The sequence below is a fragment of the Myotis nattereri genome (assembly GCF_964212035.1).
Source record: "Myotis nattereri genome assembly, chromosome: X".
In the NCBI taxonomy this organism is placed as follows: Eukaryota; Metazoa; Chordata; class Mammalia; order Chiroptera; family Vespertilionidae; genus Myotis; species Myotis nattereri.
This window is the reverse complement of record NC_138078.1, coordinates 120,376,012-120,391,736: the sequence shown is the minus strand read 5'-3', so window position 1 is coordinate 120,391,736 and position 15,725 is coordinate 120,376,012. Positions and strand designations below refer to the sequence as shown.

General features: G+C 43.9%; 1 protein-coding gene across 1 annotated transcript; it reads left to right on the top strand.

Moving 5' to 3' along the window:
- Positions 1 to 1,433: 1,433 nt before the first annotated feature.
- Positions 1,434 to 15,105, top strand: IGSF1 (immunoglobulin superfamily member 1; the record flags this gene model as incomplete). The annotated part of the gene is given in 24 exon segments (XM_081081368.1): positions 1,434 to 1,503; positions 1,657 to 1,683; positions 2,091 to 2,317; positions 2,321 to 2,372; positions 2,901 to 3,188; positions 5,061 to 5,185; positions 5,189 to 5,345; positions 5,563 to 5,783; positions 5,787 to 5,856; positions 6,922 to 6,992; positions 6,996 to 7,194; positions 7,529 to 7,649; positions 9,508 to 9,578; positions 9,675 to 9,707; positions 10,077 to 10,367; positions 10,666 to 10,944; positions 11,588 to 11,875; positions 12,672 to 12,959; positions 13,151 to 13,438; positions 13,599 to 13,886; positions 14,010 to 14,288; positions 14,701 to 14,824; positions 14,970 to 15,069; positions 15,073 to 15,105. Coding segments are annotated over 24 exon segments (3,990 nt in total).
- Positions 15,106 to 15,725: the final 620 nt, after the last annotated feature.

Genomic DNA, 15,725 nt, shown 5'->3' with positions numbered 1-15,725 from the left:
GATTTTATTCCTCTACTTCACAGATAAGAAAAGTTCAGAGAGGGTGATTTGAGCACCCTTCAATGCAATGAAAGAAATGCAAAAGGAAACTATGCCTTCCTGGATCTCTGACTGTCCACCTGCTTCCTACAGCCCAGATGTTTGAAAATGAATCCCCCTTTTCCTGTTATTCCATTCACCCTGTGTTTGCACTGGAGCAAGTTAGAAGCAGTGGTACTAGGATCAATTTGGGAAGGAAAATCAGCCCCTTTCTGTTCTGGGAATTGCCTTTACCCCACTCTACCAAGATAGGATTAAACACCTGGGTTCCGCCAAGACCTCAGACTCTGAAGACAGGGTTGGTGGAGGAGATTAGCCTGAGTCTGTGTGGTGGGGATGCACCTCCTCTTGGCAAATGGATACTCTGGATGGGGTGCAAGGAGGCAGGAAAACATAGGGGTCTACATTATGTACATTCAGGCTATGTGCTCAATAGTGATTTTTAGAAAATGAGAAGGATTCTCTGAACTCAAATCTTTGCCATATTCCCTGAAATTCAATCAATTCCTTTTTTCTCTTTAGAGACATGAACAAAAAGGCTTACAAATTACAGGCAGCCAATAAATCATTTGCACATTATATTAATTAACTCAAGCAGCTTGATCCCCCAACACCTACTAGAGTTAGGAGTTTTGAGTTTAGGGGGTAAGATATAAGAATGAGAATAATATTGTATCTGAAGCACTCAACAAAAGGGAAGGTCTGGAAGGGATGAAATAGGAGGGGTATGGGAAGGTGAGAATAGGGGAAAGGACTGTCTCTGGGAGTTTAAATACTGGTTTTAGAGCATAGGCATTGGAGTTCAATGTGAATTAGAATTTCAGCTCTGATATTTAATTTTTTTTTTTTTTTTTACTTTGGGCAAATTATACATCCTCACTTAAGCCTCTGTCTCCTTTGCCAGCAAAATGGGTATGGCAGAAACTCCTCCTTTGCTATGTTGTTGGAGGACTCAAGCAATATATATGCATTCTGAAAAGGTGACTCTCTACAACTCCCATTTCCTTTATCCCATGGCTCTTCTGCTGTCCTGGATTAGATCACATCTCTGGGCCTTTGAGATCCCAGGGAAAAACAGACATTTCAACAAGTCTGAATCTTAGATACCAGATAAGACCTTGGGTGACTGGAGGGGGAAGTGGGGGGAAAGGGGGAAGGAGAGGAAATAGCAAGTGACCTTGTAAGACCTTGTAATACCTTGTACTGTAATTCCTTGCATGCCTGTGAGTGAGTAGAAGGGAGTAGGGTTGGCAACAACAGTTTCGTGATCCAAATTAAACTCTAAGGAGCAGGACAAGTCTTTGAGTAAAAACATTTCTGCTTTTAGATCGCATCACCTGCTGAGAGGCAAAACCCTTTAAGCCTTGAAGCACATATTGAGCACCAGAGGCCCCATGACCCTGGACAGCCCAGGGGAGAAGGCCACTATGCTGCGGACATTCATTCTCTTGCTCTTTCGTATTTGTGAGTACAAGGAAAGGGTGAGGGGTAAGTAACTCTGTCATAAGTACCCTTATGAATGGGCACCTTGGGGAGGGAGAGGAGAATATTGATGTTTGTGAGTGGGTGGGGACACTGAGGGGGGGGGCGTTCCTTTACCATAATCTCTCTTTTCAGGGCTGAGTCTGGGTAGGACATCAATAGGTAAGTGAGTCCTGATACCTCAGGTAACTTCCATTCTGAAGGTTCCAAGACATAGGCCTGCTTCTATGGCCTTGAACCAAACTACCTTGAGATCCCAAAGAAAATTCTCAGATTGAGCTGGTTGGGAATAAAAGCCCCTCACTTCATGATTTGGTTTCCCACAGAATAGTGAAGAGCTTTATCTTAGATGGAAAAGAAGCCAGGCTTGAACTTTATTTCCCAATTCACATGGATTCCTTGAACAAATAGTCTGGGATCCCTATCCCACCTCCCACAGGAGCAGACACTCCTATTCCCAAGGGAAGACAAAAAGAATAATCTAGGTCAGGGCTAATTTTAAGGGACATTGGGGGCACATTATGGGAGAGTTGTACTACTCACATCTTTGTGATCTTTGGGAATGACAGTGATACAAACTCAACTGGAGCTGTGTATAGAGACCAAATACCCCCAGGCCCCATGGAAGAACATCACACTTTGGTGCAAAAGCCCTTCTCGAATTCTAAGCAAGTTCCTGCTGCTGAAGGATAAGACACAGATGACCTGGATCCACCCTTCCTACAAGACCTTCCAAGTTTCATTCCCCATAGGTGCCCTTACTAAGTCCAATACAGGCCATTACAGGTGCTGCTACTGAAAGGAGACAGCCTGGTCAGAGCCCAGTAAAGTTTTAGAGTTGGAGGCACCAGGTAAGAAGACAGAAATAGCTAATCAATAATAAACTCCAACTCCTGGGATTCAAGCTTGCCTTTCCAATGCAGAGTTTAATTCTTTCATCGATTTACCTGCATACATATATGTGAGCATTCCACAATTAGTAAATGACTGCCTACTCTCTATAAGCAATGAGGAGTAAGGATGCAAACTCAAACAGATTTAGAGGGCAAGCTCTCAACTTAGGGGAAATCCAAGGTGGGGGAAGGAGGAGTAGCAAATAAGGATCATACAGGAAAGTTCATTTAATTTTTATTATAAAAAGTTTTACATGTTGACATTATTGCAGGAGTCCCCCTTTTTGACCCCCTTTGCCCACCTCCACCCTCCCTGCCTCCCCCTTCCCTGGCCTTTACCAAATTATGCACATATGTTTTTAGCTGTTTCCTTCACCTTCTTTATCCAAACACCCCTAAACCCCTCCTCTTGGGCACCAGCCAGTCTGTTCCATGGAAACCACTGTGCTTGTTCTACCTGAATTCCAGTTCGATCTCTCCTTCCAGGCCAGCTGCCCAAGCCCATCCTCTGGATCCAGTCTGAGACCTCTCCTCTTCCTGGATGTAATGTTAATATACTTTGTCATGGCTGGCTTCAGGATTTGATATTCATGCTGTTCAAAGAGGGATATGCTGATCCCGTGGATTACCAAATCCCAACCGGGACAGTGGCCATCTTCTCTATTGCCAATGTGACACCTGAAAGCAAAATTGTTTATATCTGCCACACTCTTATTCAGATACTCCCCACCCTGTGGTCAGAGCCCAGCAAACCCCTGAAGCTGATTGTGACAGGTGGGTGTGGTTATGGCTGCTGGGGTCTGATTATTGTTGTACCCAGGATCATGGCTGGATGAGACAGGGTTTCTGATTTTACTTCCCTCTGCCAGTTCCTAGGCCCTATAAGGCCCATTAATTAGAGCCTTGACATTTTAGCGAGATGCAAATTAGTATCACACATGCTACCAGGCAGACCTGTGGGAGCCACTTTCTTGGCTAGTGAGTAGGCCCAGACAAATGTCCAGCAGCTTCAACTCAACACATCTTTGTTGAATAGCATGCATTCATTAGACTATATTTATTGAGCACATAATATGTGCCAGGGACTGCACTGCAGTCTTATAAACTGATATTTAAATTATTTAATGTATTTTTATTCTTTTGTGATTATTAATTTTTAGTGTGGAAAATAGAATGAATTGCTAGTACTGGTGATAAAAATAAGCAAAAGTGACAAAGGAAGTGTATACTTTTAGAAATGACTGTATAAATTGCTTTAGTCATGTATCTACAGAACCAGTATAGTAGCAATAAGCTTTAAGCACATTGGAGGGCTCCCCAAAATGTCCAAATTCCAGATGCACACCCTAGCCCCAACTCCCCCATGCCATGACTTGGATGCTTCTTAGACAGAATTGGTCACATTTGCTTTAGTTTCTCCGTCAAGCTAAATAGGGTTGGGGAAGGCTGTGGTGCTACAGAAAGTACCCTGGATTTAGAAGCAGTAATCCTGGTTTCTAATCCTACCTTTGACACTGCCTCCTTGTGTGATCTTGAGTAAGTGACTTCACATCTCTGTGCTTTGGTTTCCCCCATTCAAACATGGAATAACAGTATCTAGCCAATCTACTGTATGATGCCTCTCTGTGCCTCACTTTCCTGATCTGAAAAATTGGTATAATAATAATGCCTACCTCACAGGGTTGTTGTGAGGATTTGCCTAAATATAACACATGTACAGTGCCTGGCATATAAGTTCTCAATAAATGGTAGATATTAATTTTGTTAGTATAGCTTTTTATTGAGGATCAAAAACAGAGGTCTTTCTGTTTGAATTGCATCTATGTATGATTTTTTTATGAATGCCCTTTCAGAATAGATTCCACTAGCACATACTTCTGCAGTTACCTGTTCACTGGTATCCCCCTTAAGCCATGAGATTTTTGCTGACAGAGACTGGGTCTTCTTTACTTTCATATCCATAGTCCTACATGATTCCTGACACATCAGAAATTGCTCAGTGAGCATGTGATAGAGCTGATCCTTCCAATAATGGGTGGGTGGGTCTACCTGAAACGGATGGATAAGAAGGAGTGGTATGTGAAAGGCTTGCCTTCTATTTTGTTGTATGATCTCCTTGGAAGAACAATACATAGAAACAAGGGTGTGGCCCCATTAACAGAGATTTCTTTGGGTTGTAGATTTACTGCACAATCCTTCCTTATTGTCTTCTTCCAATCTGCTGTTGGGAAGTAGGGTCTTACATGTGTTCAAAATCCATCCTTAAATACTGCACTTGCAGTCATGCTCTACAAAGATAGAATCAAAGTCATTTCTCAGAAATTTGTTTCTCAGCAGGTGGAAAAATTACATGTGTCATTTCAGGGACCTAAAGATATAAGGAATTACAGATGTAGTTATTCCACTGAGACACACCCCTAAACATAGATAGAGCTCAGTGGAGCTTATGGAGTCTGGTGAGAGGGCAGGGGCATAAGTAAACATACCCTTGATTACCTTTTAGAAGAGGGAGAGATTCAAGGAAGGAGAGGAAACAGAGGGTAAATTTCAGCTATCACTTCCTATTTAAAGAAAGTAGGAAAGAAAAAGAGAAAATAATAGGGAAGAATCATCCTACCTCTAACTCAGGGTATCTCCCCTTTCTAGGACTTTATCCCAAACCAACTCTGACAGCTTATCCTGGGCCCATCATGGCACCTGGAGACAACCTGAATCTCAGGTGTCAAGGGCCAATATATGGAATGACCTTTGCTCTAATAAAGCTTGAAGACTAGAAGAAGTCCTTTTACCACAAAAGACCAATAAAAAATGAGGCATATGTCTTCTTCTGGGCTTTGAAAATCCATGATGCTGGACATTACCTCTGTTTTTACTATGATGAGTCATACAGAGGTTCACTCTTCAGTCATATCCTGAAAATCTGGGTAACTGGTAAGAGAGGAGGATGCCATGGGACCCATATTAGGGCCTAAGAATATACAACTCCCTTTGGGCCTCCTGGAGAACCTAATCATGTAGCCAGGGCTAACAGTGGGGACAGAAGTGGGATTTGCCAAGGGTGGATTTTAGGAACAAGAGGGGAAAAACCCCAAGTAGTGGAAGGAGGAAGTCAGATTATTAGCCCTTTATATTTTGGGTATCATCCTAGACACTTTCCCCAAGACCTGGCTACTTGCTCAGCCCAGTTCTGTGGTCCAAATGAGTCAGAACATGAGCCTATGGTATCAAGGACCAGTGGATAGAGTAGGGTTTACACTCTATAAGAAAAAAGAAGACATACCACTTCAACTCTGGGATGCCACCAACATTGATGATAACAAGTCATTCTTCCTCAACAATATGACCAACAGTGATGCTAGCATTTATAGCTAACACTGTCTCCTCTCTTGGAAGACCTCTCTCAGGATGACATCACATAATACCATGGAGTTTATGGTTGTAGGCAAATGCTAACAACTATTGTTTGTTTTTATTATCATTACAATGCTCTGAAAAAAGGTCTTAGTGGACCTGTATCCTCTTGGAGTTATGATACAAGGAAAAACACTCTAGGAGTTTGATGTAGAATTTTCTTCAAAAACTTTAGGTACCTTCTATCCCAGAGTTGTTACTCAAGCCCTATGTCTTAGCATGGCCTACCAGTGGTTCTCAACCTTCCTAATGCCGCGACCCTTTAATACAGTTCCTCATGTTGTGGTGATCCCCAACCATAAAATTATTTTCACTGCTACTTCATAACTGTAATTTTGCTACTGTTATGAATCGTAATGTAATGATATGCAGGATGTATTTTCATTGTTCGCGACCCACAGGTTGAGAACCGCTGGAACCCCATTTTAACTCCTAGAAATGTTATTTTCTTTCATGCCAAGGGAAACTTATAGGTATGAAGTCCTGATTAAAGGTAGGTGTGGGCACCAAGGAGTGCCAAGGGGTTCTAATGCACTGTCACATTTTGTGGATTTTTTTTGTTTCTTTTGCTGTTGTTGAATTGATTTGGGTGACATTGGTTAATAAAATTATAAAGGTTTCAGGTATACAACTCTATAATACATCATCTGTTCACCATCCCAAGTCAAGTCTCCTTCCTTTAATCACCAATTATCCCTCGCTTACCCTCTCTTATCTCCCTCCATCCCCCTTTCCCTCTGATCATCACCATACTGTTGTCTATATCTATGAGGTTTTTTTCTTTGCTTAATCCCTTCACCATTTTCACCCAGCCTCCCAACCTTCTTCCCTTCTGACAGCTGTAAGACTGTTCTCTATGAGTCTGTTTCTATTTTGTTTGCTAGTTTATTTTGTTCACCAGATTCCACATGTAAGTATAATCATATGACACTTGTCTTTCTCTGATTGGTTTATTTCACAGTCAAATTTTGAAGCCACTGATCTAATGAAAGTAGAAACTAAGAGAAGAGAAAATAGGGAGCTGAAAAACATTTCTTGGGGGAGTGGGTACTGAGTTCAAGGTCACCTCTAACTCTGGTCTCTGGACTGCTTACAGATAAGCCCCCCAAACTCTCCCTATCAGCTTGGCCCAGCATCATGTTCAAGTTAGAAAGGGACCTTCAGTGCTGAGTACCTCATCCAGTACTTGAATTTTCTTTGGAATGGGAAGAAAGAGCAACATTCCAAGCATTCTCAGTGGATGGAGACTTCATCATCAGTAATGTTGAAGGAAAAGGCACAAGGACCTATAGTTGCATGTATCACATAGAAGCACACCCTAACATCTGGTCACATCACAGTGAGCCTCTGAAGCTGATAGGACCAGCAGGTGAGAGGACAACTGTTCATAGGGATGCCCCTTCATAAATTTGGCCATGATACCCTGGGATCCCAGATCAGTGTCCAAATAGTTATTGAAAGGGGAGTCAGGAGCTTGTAAGTCAGGGCCCTCGGGTCTGGGCACCATTCCCCTGGGGTGGTTTCACAATCACTCAAAGGCAGTGAGCAGAATACTTTCAAGGCTCCCATTCTTCATGAAAAGAAGCCCAGTTCTGTCTCACCTTACCTTCACTGTCAGTAGCCAGCTCTCTCTTCCCCCATGAATGTGTTCATCTGTCCCTATCCTTATCAGGGCTCTTGCTTCTCTTCTTCTCTGACCACAGGCTTGCTCACCTGGAATTATGTTCTGAATGAAGCTATCAGGTTGTCCCTAACCATGCAATTTGTCACCTTGCTGTTGGTAGTGCTGTGGATAAGGTGGAAGTGTTGGAGACTCAGAATCAGGTAACTGTCTTGTCTCTGCACCCTGTTCCTATATCTAGCTGAGTCCAGACTCAGGCATGAGGCATGCTCAGGTTGAGACAAGCCACAGGGGTACACCTTTTGTATTCCCCATCCTCTGGGTTTAAGACACAAAACTTTCTCATCCCCAACTCTTTCTCTTTCACCTCACAGAGGGGACATTACCCAAGCCAGAAGGTGGAAAATGAATAATTTTCAGAAGCTGGAGAAATTATTCCCCCAGGAGAGTGCCCAAATTTCATACTTATACCATCCTGTCCCTCCAAGATAATTTATGTATCCCATATTAATTTGTCAGAACTCTTTATTTTGAAAGAAGCCATGCTCTCCTGTCTCCCTAGTTGTTATCCAACTCCCATCCCAACTTTTTTCATCTTTAACCAATAGCTCTGAAGGGATAGTCTTGTGGTTTATCTTACTTGCCATGTAAACCAGTCTTTATGCCACTCTGCCCTCCAACTACCTGTGCAAGACATTCTGATAATATAATCTTAACTTGGATGGGCATCTGATGAGGATATTGATTGGGCCAGGGAATCAGATGGCATCTTATGACACAGAAAATGACAAGCTAAACAGATTCTCCTGACATTTCCTTTGATCTTTGATGCCATTCCCCTCTCTTTCCATCCCCATGGCCTGTGATCAAGCTATTCTGTTTAAAAATGAGAAGACAAATGACAGCTCCTGGCTTGGTGGGAGCCTCAGCTCCTGGATGTCTTGCCTACATCTCCCCATCCTCTGCTTCTGGCTGTATGCCCACCACCACCATGAGCATAAAACTTTGTGCGTCTGGGAGTATTCAATACACAATGGATTATAACTACGATTGTGTTTGTCTGTGTTTTCCAATAGGATCTGAGGGTCAGAGTGCTGCAATAGCAAGAAGGGAGCCACCACCTAAGCCTTCTGCAAAAATTACCATCCCTTGAGTTTTCAAAGTTTCAGTGGAGGACAAATTCTAGTTCTCCTTATAATCTATCCTGAGTCCCACATACATTAGGGTAACCTCCAAACCTGGGATTTGAAAGAATGTAGCTTAAAGTGCCCTACTTCAGTCCAGGACCACTATAACAAAGAATGAGTTTAGAAAGCAGACTTCAGAAAAAAAGCAGTTTGAAAAGCAGGTTTTCCTGACCAGGAAGGAGGGTTAGTGTTTTCTAAGTAAAATATTTCAAATGGATTTTGGCTTAATATCTAATTTTATAGGACCAATAACCCAAAGCTGCTGCATATTTCTAGTCATAATCTGGGGGAGGGTGGGGTAGAGAGATCCCACTCTATGACAAGCTTAACTCAGCACTGACAATCCTCTGGTAATTCACTGCGGCTGCCTAGGCAACTCTTCCATAACAAAGGCAGGTGAGGCAGGTCAGTCTGAGGACCAATATTGCCATAGTAAAACCTTCTTCCAAACTTAAACATGATAAAGGTGAAACACCCAAGATTTCTCCCTCCACCCCCACACCCACCACCCAGAGCTGCCGATCACACTGAACTCCAGAGGTTCTGAGAGCTAGAGTTACAAAAGCATTTTTACATCTGACATCTCAGTTTCAGCAACAGCCTAACCAGGGGCCATGGGGAGCTGACATCTGATATAGGCTGAGGAGGAGGAGGGCGGGGGGTACGTGGGTCATGAAAGAGTAAGAGGTTTGTAGGTGGCGATGCCCTCAAAAAGAAAAGCCATTGGTGTCAGAAAAGATTATTTCCCATTATCCTGCTCATAATCAATCCCTATTGGGTGGTGAGTAAGCCAATGACATAAATTGCCGCCCCCTTCTCTCCGCCCTCCTACTAATCCCAGCAACTCCTCTCATCTCTTTTCTGGTCTCACTAGAGAAGCCTGGTTGCTGGGAACAGCTCAAGGGGTCATCATGCTGTTCATAATCACGGTACTTCTCTGCTGTGGTGAGTACAAGGGGGTGGGGTAAGGGTCTGGGCAGAAGGCTGGGGTAAAATCCCGTGGGAGAGGGGGCAGAGTCCTGGCAGCAATTTCTTTTGCAGGACTGAGCAATGGGGTATTAACAGAAGAGACTGGTGAGTTTTTTCTGCTACAGACTGGGACATTCTTCCCTAGAGATCCGAAATAACTACATAGTGTCAGTGTCAGTGGACAGGGAGTGACTGATTGGAAGGGAAGGACAGCCAGGAAGGAGCACTTGCTAAAGTTGCTGGCAAAATTCAGCCTCTAACTCTGTTTTTGTGCAAAATTTCCCCCAAGCTTCTTCACTTTTCTGAGTCTCATCTAAAACATTAGGTTCTCCATTTCCCTGAACCTTCCAAAAGAAGGGAAAAGTTTGGATTTGAGTTGAAAGGAGAGGTGGGCAGTGTGATCTGGGTAGGGGGTTCAAGGGTAAGGAAAGGGGGAGAAGAGGAAGATGGCTTCATTAACTCTGCTGTTTCTAGAAATAATCATGCCAACTCCTAAGCCTGAGCTATGGGCAGAGACCAACTTCCCTCTGGCCCCATGGAAGAACTTAACCCTGTGGTGCAGAAGCCCTTCTGGCTCAACAAAGGAGTTTGTGCTGCTGAAAGACGGAACCGGGTGGATTGCAACTCGCCCAGCCTCAAAGCAGGTCCGGGCTGCTTTCCCCCTTGGCGCCCTGACCCAGAGTCACACCGGGAGTTACCACTGCCATTCATGGGAGGAGATGGCTGTGTCGGAGCCCAGTGAGGCACTTGAGCTGGTAGGGACAGGTAAGAAATGTCCAAGGGCCCTTCCGGAGTAATCCCCAGAACCCCTGGGACTCCAATACTGTTGCTGAGTATGGGCGAATGCACAAAAACTAAGAGCCAAGGGGCTTGTGCTGCATGTAGGAGAGAAGGGACACTGAAATAAGGCAGGGAGTGGGTAAAAGAATGAGAGGAGACTGACAAGAAGAGCCAAATACCAGTCCAAAATGGATATTTTTTATTATCGACAAAATGACTCCAAGTATCCCATTTGGGCACCTTCAAACTTTGGGCTCCTTTTTCACCCCGTTTTGTTTTCTAGACATGCTCCCCAAACCTGTCATTTCTGCGCCCCCTCCAATCCGAGGCCAGGAACTGCAAATCCGGTGCAAAGGATGGCTGGCAGGCATGGGGTTTGCTCTGTATAAAGAGGGATTGCAGGAACCTGTCCAACAACTCGGTGCAGTTGGAAGAGAAGCCTTCTTTACAATCCCAAGAATGGAGGATAAAGACGAAGGCAATTATAGCTGCAGCACTCACACTGAAATGCACCCCTTCAAGTGGTCTGAGCCCAGTGAGCCCCTGGAACTTATTATAAAAGGTAAAGCTGAAAAGGGTATGTGAGGGAGGAGGGGGAAGGCAAAACTCTGGGTCAGACACTCTTCTCCCTACAGCAAACTTTGTTGCTGGTCCTAGGAGCCTGTGTCCAATCTTAGAGCCAGGCAGGCGTGTCGCTGGGAGTGCCAGGGCCTCTGGCTGCACGATATTAATAGCAGTAATTGTTATTAATAGCTGGGGTTTGTGGAGGGTGATTTAATTTTTCTAATTATTTTCATATCAATTATTTTATTCAGTTATAGAGCAAACATTCAAAGGATATTTGGACAAGAAAGGGGAATGATACCTTGTAGAGCAGATACTATTTCCCCTTCTTGTCCAAGTGAACAAACTGAGACTCAGGGAACCAGCAGAGGCCCAAAGACAATTCACTCTTTTAGCTATCCTCCATTGTCTGCCCTGATGACAGTGAGGATTCTGCCACAGGAAGTGAGGGGTAGGAGTGAGAGGTCCCTGTGAGATGTTCATCTGCAGTGAATTTGCCTACATTTTAAAATCCATCTAATTATGAATGCAATACTATAAAATACAAAGCACCTTCCTAGAAACAATATATGAACTATTCGCCCCCCACCCCCCTTTAAGTTGTTTTTTTGTTGTGTGTTTTTTTTTCTTTAATCTTCTAGACATGTACCCAAAGCCCTTCTTCAACACATGGGACCGCCCAGTGGTCACTCCTGGTGCCCGAGTGACTTTCAATTGCTCTACTCCCCAGCAGCACATGAGCTTTATTCTTTACAAAGATGGGAGTGAAATAGCATCCAGTGACAAGTCCTGGACAAGCTCAGGGGCCAGTGCAGCTCAGTTTGTAATCATTTCGGTGGGCATCAGTGATGGAGGAAATTACAGCTGCCGATATTATGATTTTTCTACCTGGTCTGAACCCAGCAACTCTGTGGAGCTCGTGGTGACAGGTCAGGAGTGGGGAACTAAAGGTGGAGGGGTTTATTGACCCTGGGACAGTAATTGGAAGGCCTGTCAGCAGGAGAGGAATACATGTTCCTTCTAAAAGTCACCAAGAAAGTGCTTAGGACAGTGACTGGCAGATGGTAAACAGTATATGTAAGGCAGCTATTGATATGATTATCAATACAGGAATAAGAGACAAAGGAGAGGGAGGAGACAAGTTAATTTCTGGGAAAAGAAGTGAGGTAGATGGGGTGTCAAATCCCTAGAGCCAATTTCATGTTGCTCTATTTCTACAATTATTTTGTTGTTTGGCCTTTCCCTTTAGGCTCAATTTCCACTTTTTCTTTAGTTGGGTGGTCAGAGATTTGTGGGCTGGATGGCCCTCAAGAAAGGGTGAAGACCTTGAAATGTCAGCTGCATATTATGCAGCTAATAGAAATAAGGGTTTTCAAAGGCTGTGTAACATCATCGGAAAATATTTACAGTGTGAAGTTAAGTGAAAAATATTAACCTACATAACCATGCACACAGTAGGATCCCAATTATGCAAATAATTATAGCTACAATGACATGGGCATGTATAGAAAAATTAATGGAAAGAAATATATAAACATGTATAAAGAATGGTTATTGTTGTGTGGTAGAATTATATTATTTTCATTAGGTTTTTTGCTGTACTTTCTAATTTTCTACAATAAACATATTGTTTCTTACAATACCGCCCCCCCCAAAAAAAACACACACCAATTTACAGAATATGAGGGGTAGGCTTCTCTCATGTTGTGGTATCTTTAATTTCAGAATTCTACCCCAAACCTATTCTCCTGGCAGAGCCAGGTCCTGTGGTTCTTCCTGGGAAGAATGTGATCCTGCACTGCCAAGGGGCTCTCGAGGGCATGAGGTTCGCCCTCTTGCATGAGGGAACCCAGGTTCCTTTACAGTTCCAGAGTACCTCAGGGAACTCAGCTGACTTCTTCCTGCACACTATTGGAGCAGAGGACTCTGGGAACTACAGCTGTGTCTACTATGAGACAACCATGTCAAACAGGGGATCACATCTCAGCAAGCCCATTATGATCTGGGTGACTGGTAAGGACAGACAAAACATGGAACTGGGACTGAGACAATTGCTCTAGGGATTAGAGAGAGTAATTCCTCTTGGAAGGCTAGGCTAGGCTATAGAGGGGAACTATTGTGGCAAGAAGGAGAAAGATAAATGGTTAATTCACCAAATGCTAAGTTTTCACACTCATCACTTTACATCTTTGGTCTCTTCCTAGACACATTCCCCAAGCCATGGTTGTTTGCTGAGCCCAGTTCTGTGGTTCCCATGGGGCAGAATGTTACTCTCTGGTGCCAAGGGCCAGTTCATGGAGTAGGGTACATTCTGCACAAAGAAAAAGAAGCCACTTCAATGCAGCCCTGGGGATCCACCAGTTATGATGGGGCATTCCCCATCACCAATATATCTGGTGCTAACATAGGACGTTATACCTGCTGCTACCACCCTGACTGGGTCAGCCCTATCAAGATACAGACTAGCAACACCCTGGAACTCATAGTCACAGGTAAAAAGAAGATGCTCTGAAGTGGTCATGGGGTATAAAAAGGAGGGAAGAGACTGGTTTTCAAAAAGTTTAATAATCTTTCTTCTTTACTGAACAGTCTCCAAAGGTGATGCACTGGCAAGTGACTTCTTCTCTCTGACCAAGAGTTAATTTTTTCTAGGTTTGCTCCCCAAACCCAGCCTATTAGCCCAGCCTAGTCCCGTGGTGGCCCCTGGAAAAAACATGACTCTTCAATGTCAAGGAGAACTACCAGACTCAACATTTGTCCTGTTGAAGGATGGTTCCCCAGAACCCGTAGAGAAACAGCAACCAAGTGGCTACAGGGCTGACTTCTGGATGCCAGCGGTGAGAGGTGAAGATTCTGGGATCTATAGCTGTGTCTATTATTTAGACTCTGCTCCCCTTGCAGCTTCAAATCACAGTGACTCCCTGCACATCTGGGTGACTGGTAAGGTCCTGAAGATTTCAGTAAGAGTCTAGATTTTATAGTGTTTTTAGTAGTTTACTCTAAAGGAGTAAAGGGCTTGGTTCAGGGCCACTTCTTCTAACTTGGTGTTCTGGTTGGTTGCAGATAGGCCCCCTAAACCCTCCCTGTCAGCCTGGCCCAGCACTGTGTTCAAGCTAGGGAAGGACATCACCCTTCAGTGCCGAGGACCCATGCCAGGTGTTGAATTTGTTCTGAAACGTGACGGAGACAAAGTGCCTCGACAGTTCTCAGAGAATGGAGACTTTGTCATCAACAACGTAGAAGGAAAAGGCATTGGAAACTACAGCTGCAGCTACCGCCTCCAGGACCACCCTGGTATCTGGTCAGAGTCAAGTGACCCCCTGGAGCTGGTGGGTGCAGCAGGTGAGTGGATAATCCCTTCAGGTCCTGGCACAACACACCTGGTATCCCAGAGACAGTCCCCATGGAGACAACCCAAATATGGAGAGGATGGGTTTGGAGTCAGACACAGGTATGGTGATATTTCTCTAAGGATGGTGAGGAGGTGGGAGCTCAGATTTGCTCAAAGATAGTGAGCCAGATTTCTTCAAGGTCTCTTTTACCCTCCCCAAAAGGAGGGCTGCTTCTGCTTAGCATAAACATTGCCTCTGATCACCCCTCCACAGTCTCAACACAAGGTTCTAAAAAACAAAAACAAAAACAAACAAACAAACAAAAACTTGGAGGAGGCCAGATGAGTAGGCAATGTGAGATCAACTATAACATACATGCATTAACATCTATGGCCTTGGTTTCTCCTCTTTTATCATCACAGGGCTTGCTGCTCAGGAGTGCACTGTGGGGAACATTGTGCGAAGTACCCTGATTGTAGTGGTGATTGTAGCTTTGGGGGTGGTGCTAGCCATAGAGTGGAGGAAATGGCCTCGACTCCAAACCAGGTAAATACCTCATGTGAGCCTCATTTTGTGAACCCAGGACTGCTGGAAAAATAATATGTCTCTAGCATCTTAGCCCCACAATGTAACCTGTTTTCGGGTTGATAGTTCTGGATACTCATTTAGTCATGTCTTTTTCTTTTCACAGAGACTCAGAGACAGATAGAAGGGACCAGACTATAGCTCTTGAAGAGTATAACCAAGAAGAAGAACTGGGCACCAACTCCAACTCTTCATCATCAATCTCTTAGGGAACCTCAGTGGACCTGCCAGTCCCAATATAATAATCTCCTCCTTTACCAGAGCTTTCCCCTCCTCTCTCTTTTATCCTCAGAAACCTGCAAATCTGACTGATTACCCTGGGAGTCAGCCCCATCTTCTATTCCTTGGCCACTAATCACCTGAGCTGTGTCACTGGGATTCTGTGAGTTGTGAGCTCTACTTTCAACTGTAGATATAGGGTGAGATGTTTCCTGAATGCAGATTCCAAAGCCCTGTAATTCCTCATAGTACTGATTTACTGGTGCATGTAATTCTATTAAAAATGTATTCTTCTGAATAAAGAGAGTATTCAGTATTTAACTGCAAAAACTATGGCAGTGATTTTTCATTGGTCCGTTGTCCACTTACAACTTAGCATGAATGGCGTATTGGAACTGACCTCCACAGCAGAATAAGAGGGCATTGGGAAGTCAATACAGAGAAAGGAACTCAAGGATCGGGTGTGGGAGGAAGGAAGGCTCCAAAATAATACTTAGCAATTTGATTTGAGACATGATCCCTGAACAGAATGTCCTATTGTAAATCCATTTCATTACTGAATGAATGATGAATGAAAAAGTGAATGCAAAAGTTCTCTCCAAGTTGAGCCTGAGGAGGGCAAACAATGAAGTTAAATCCTTTT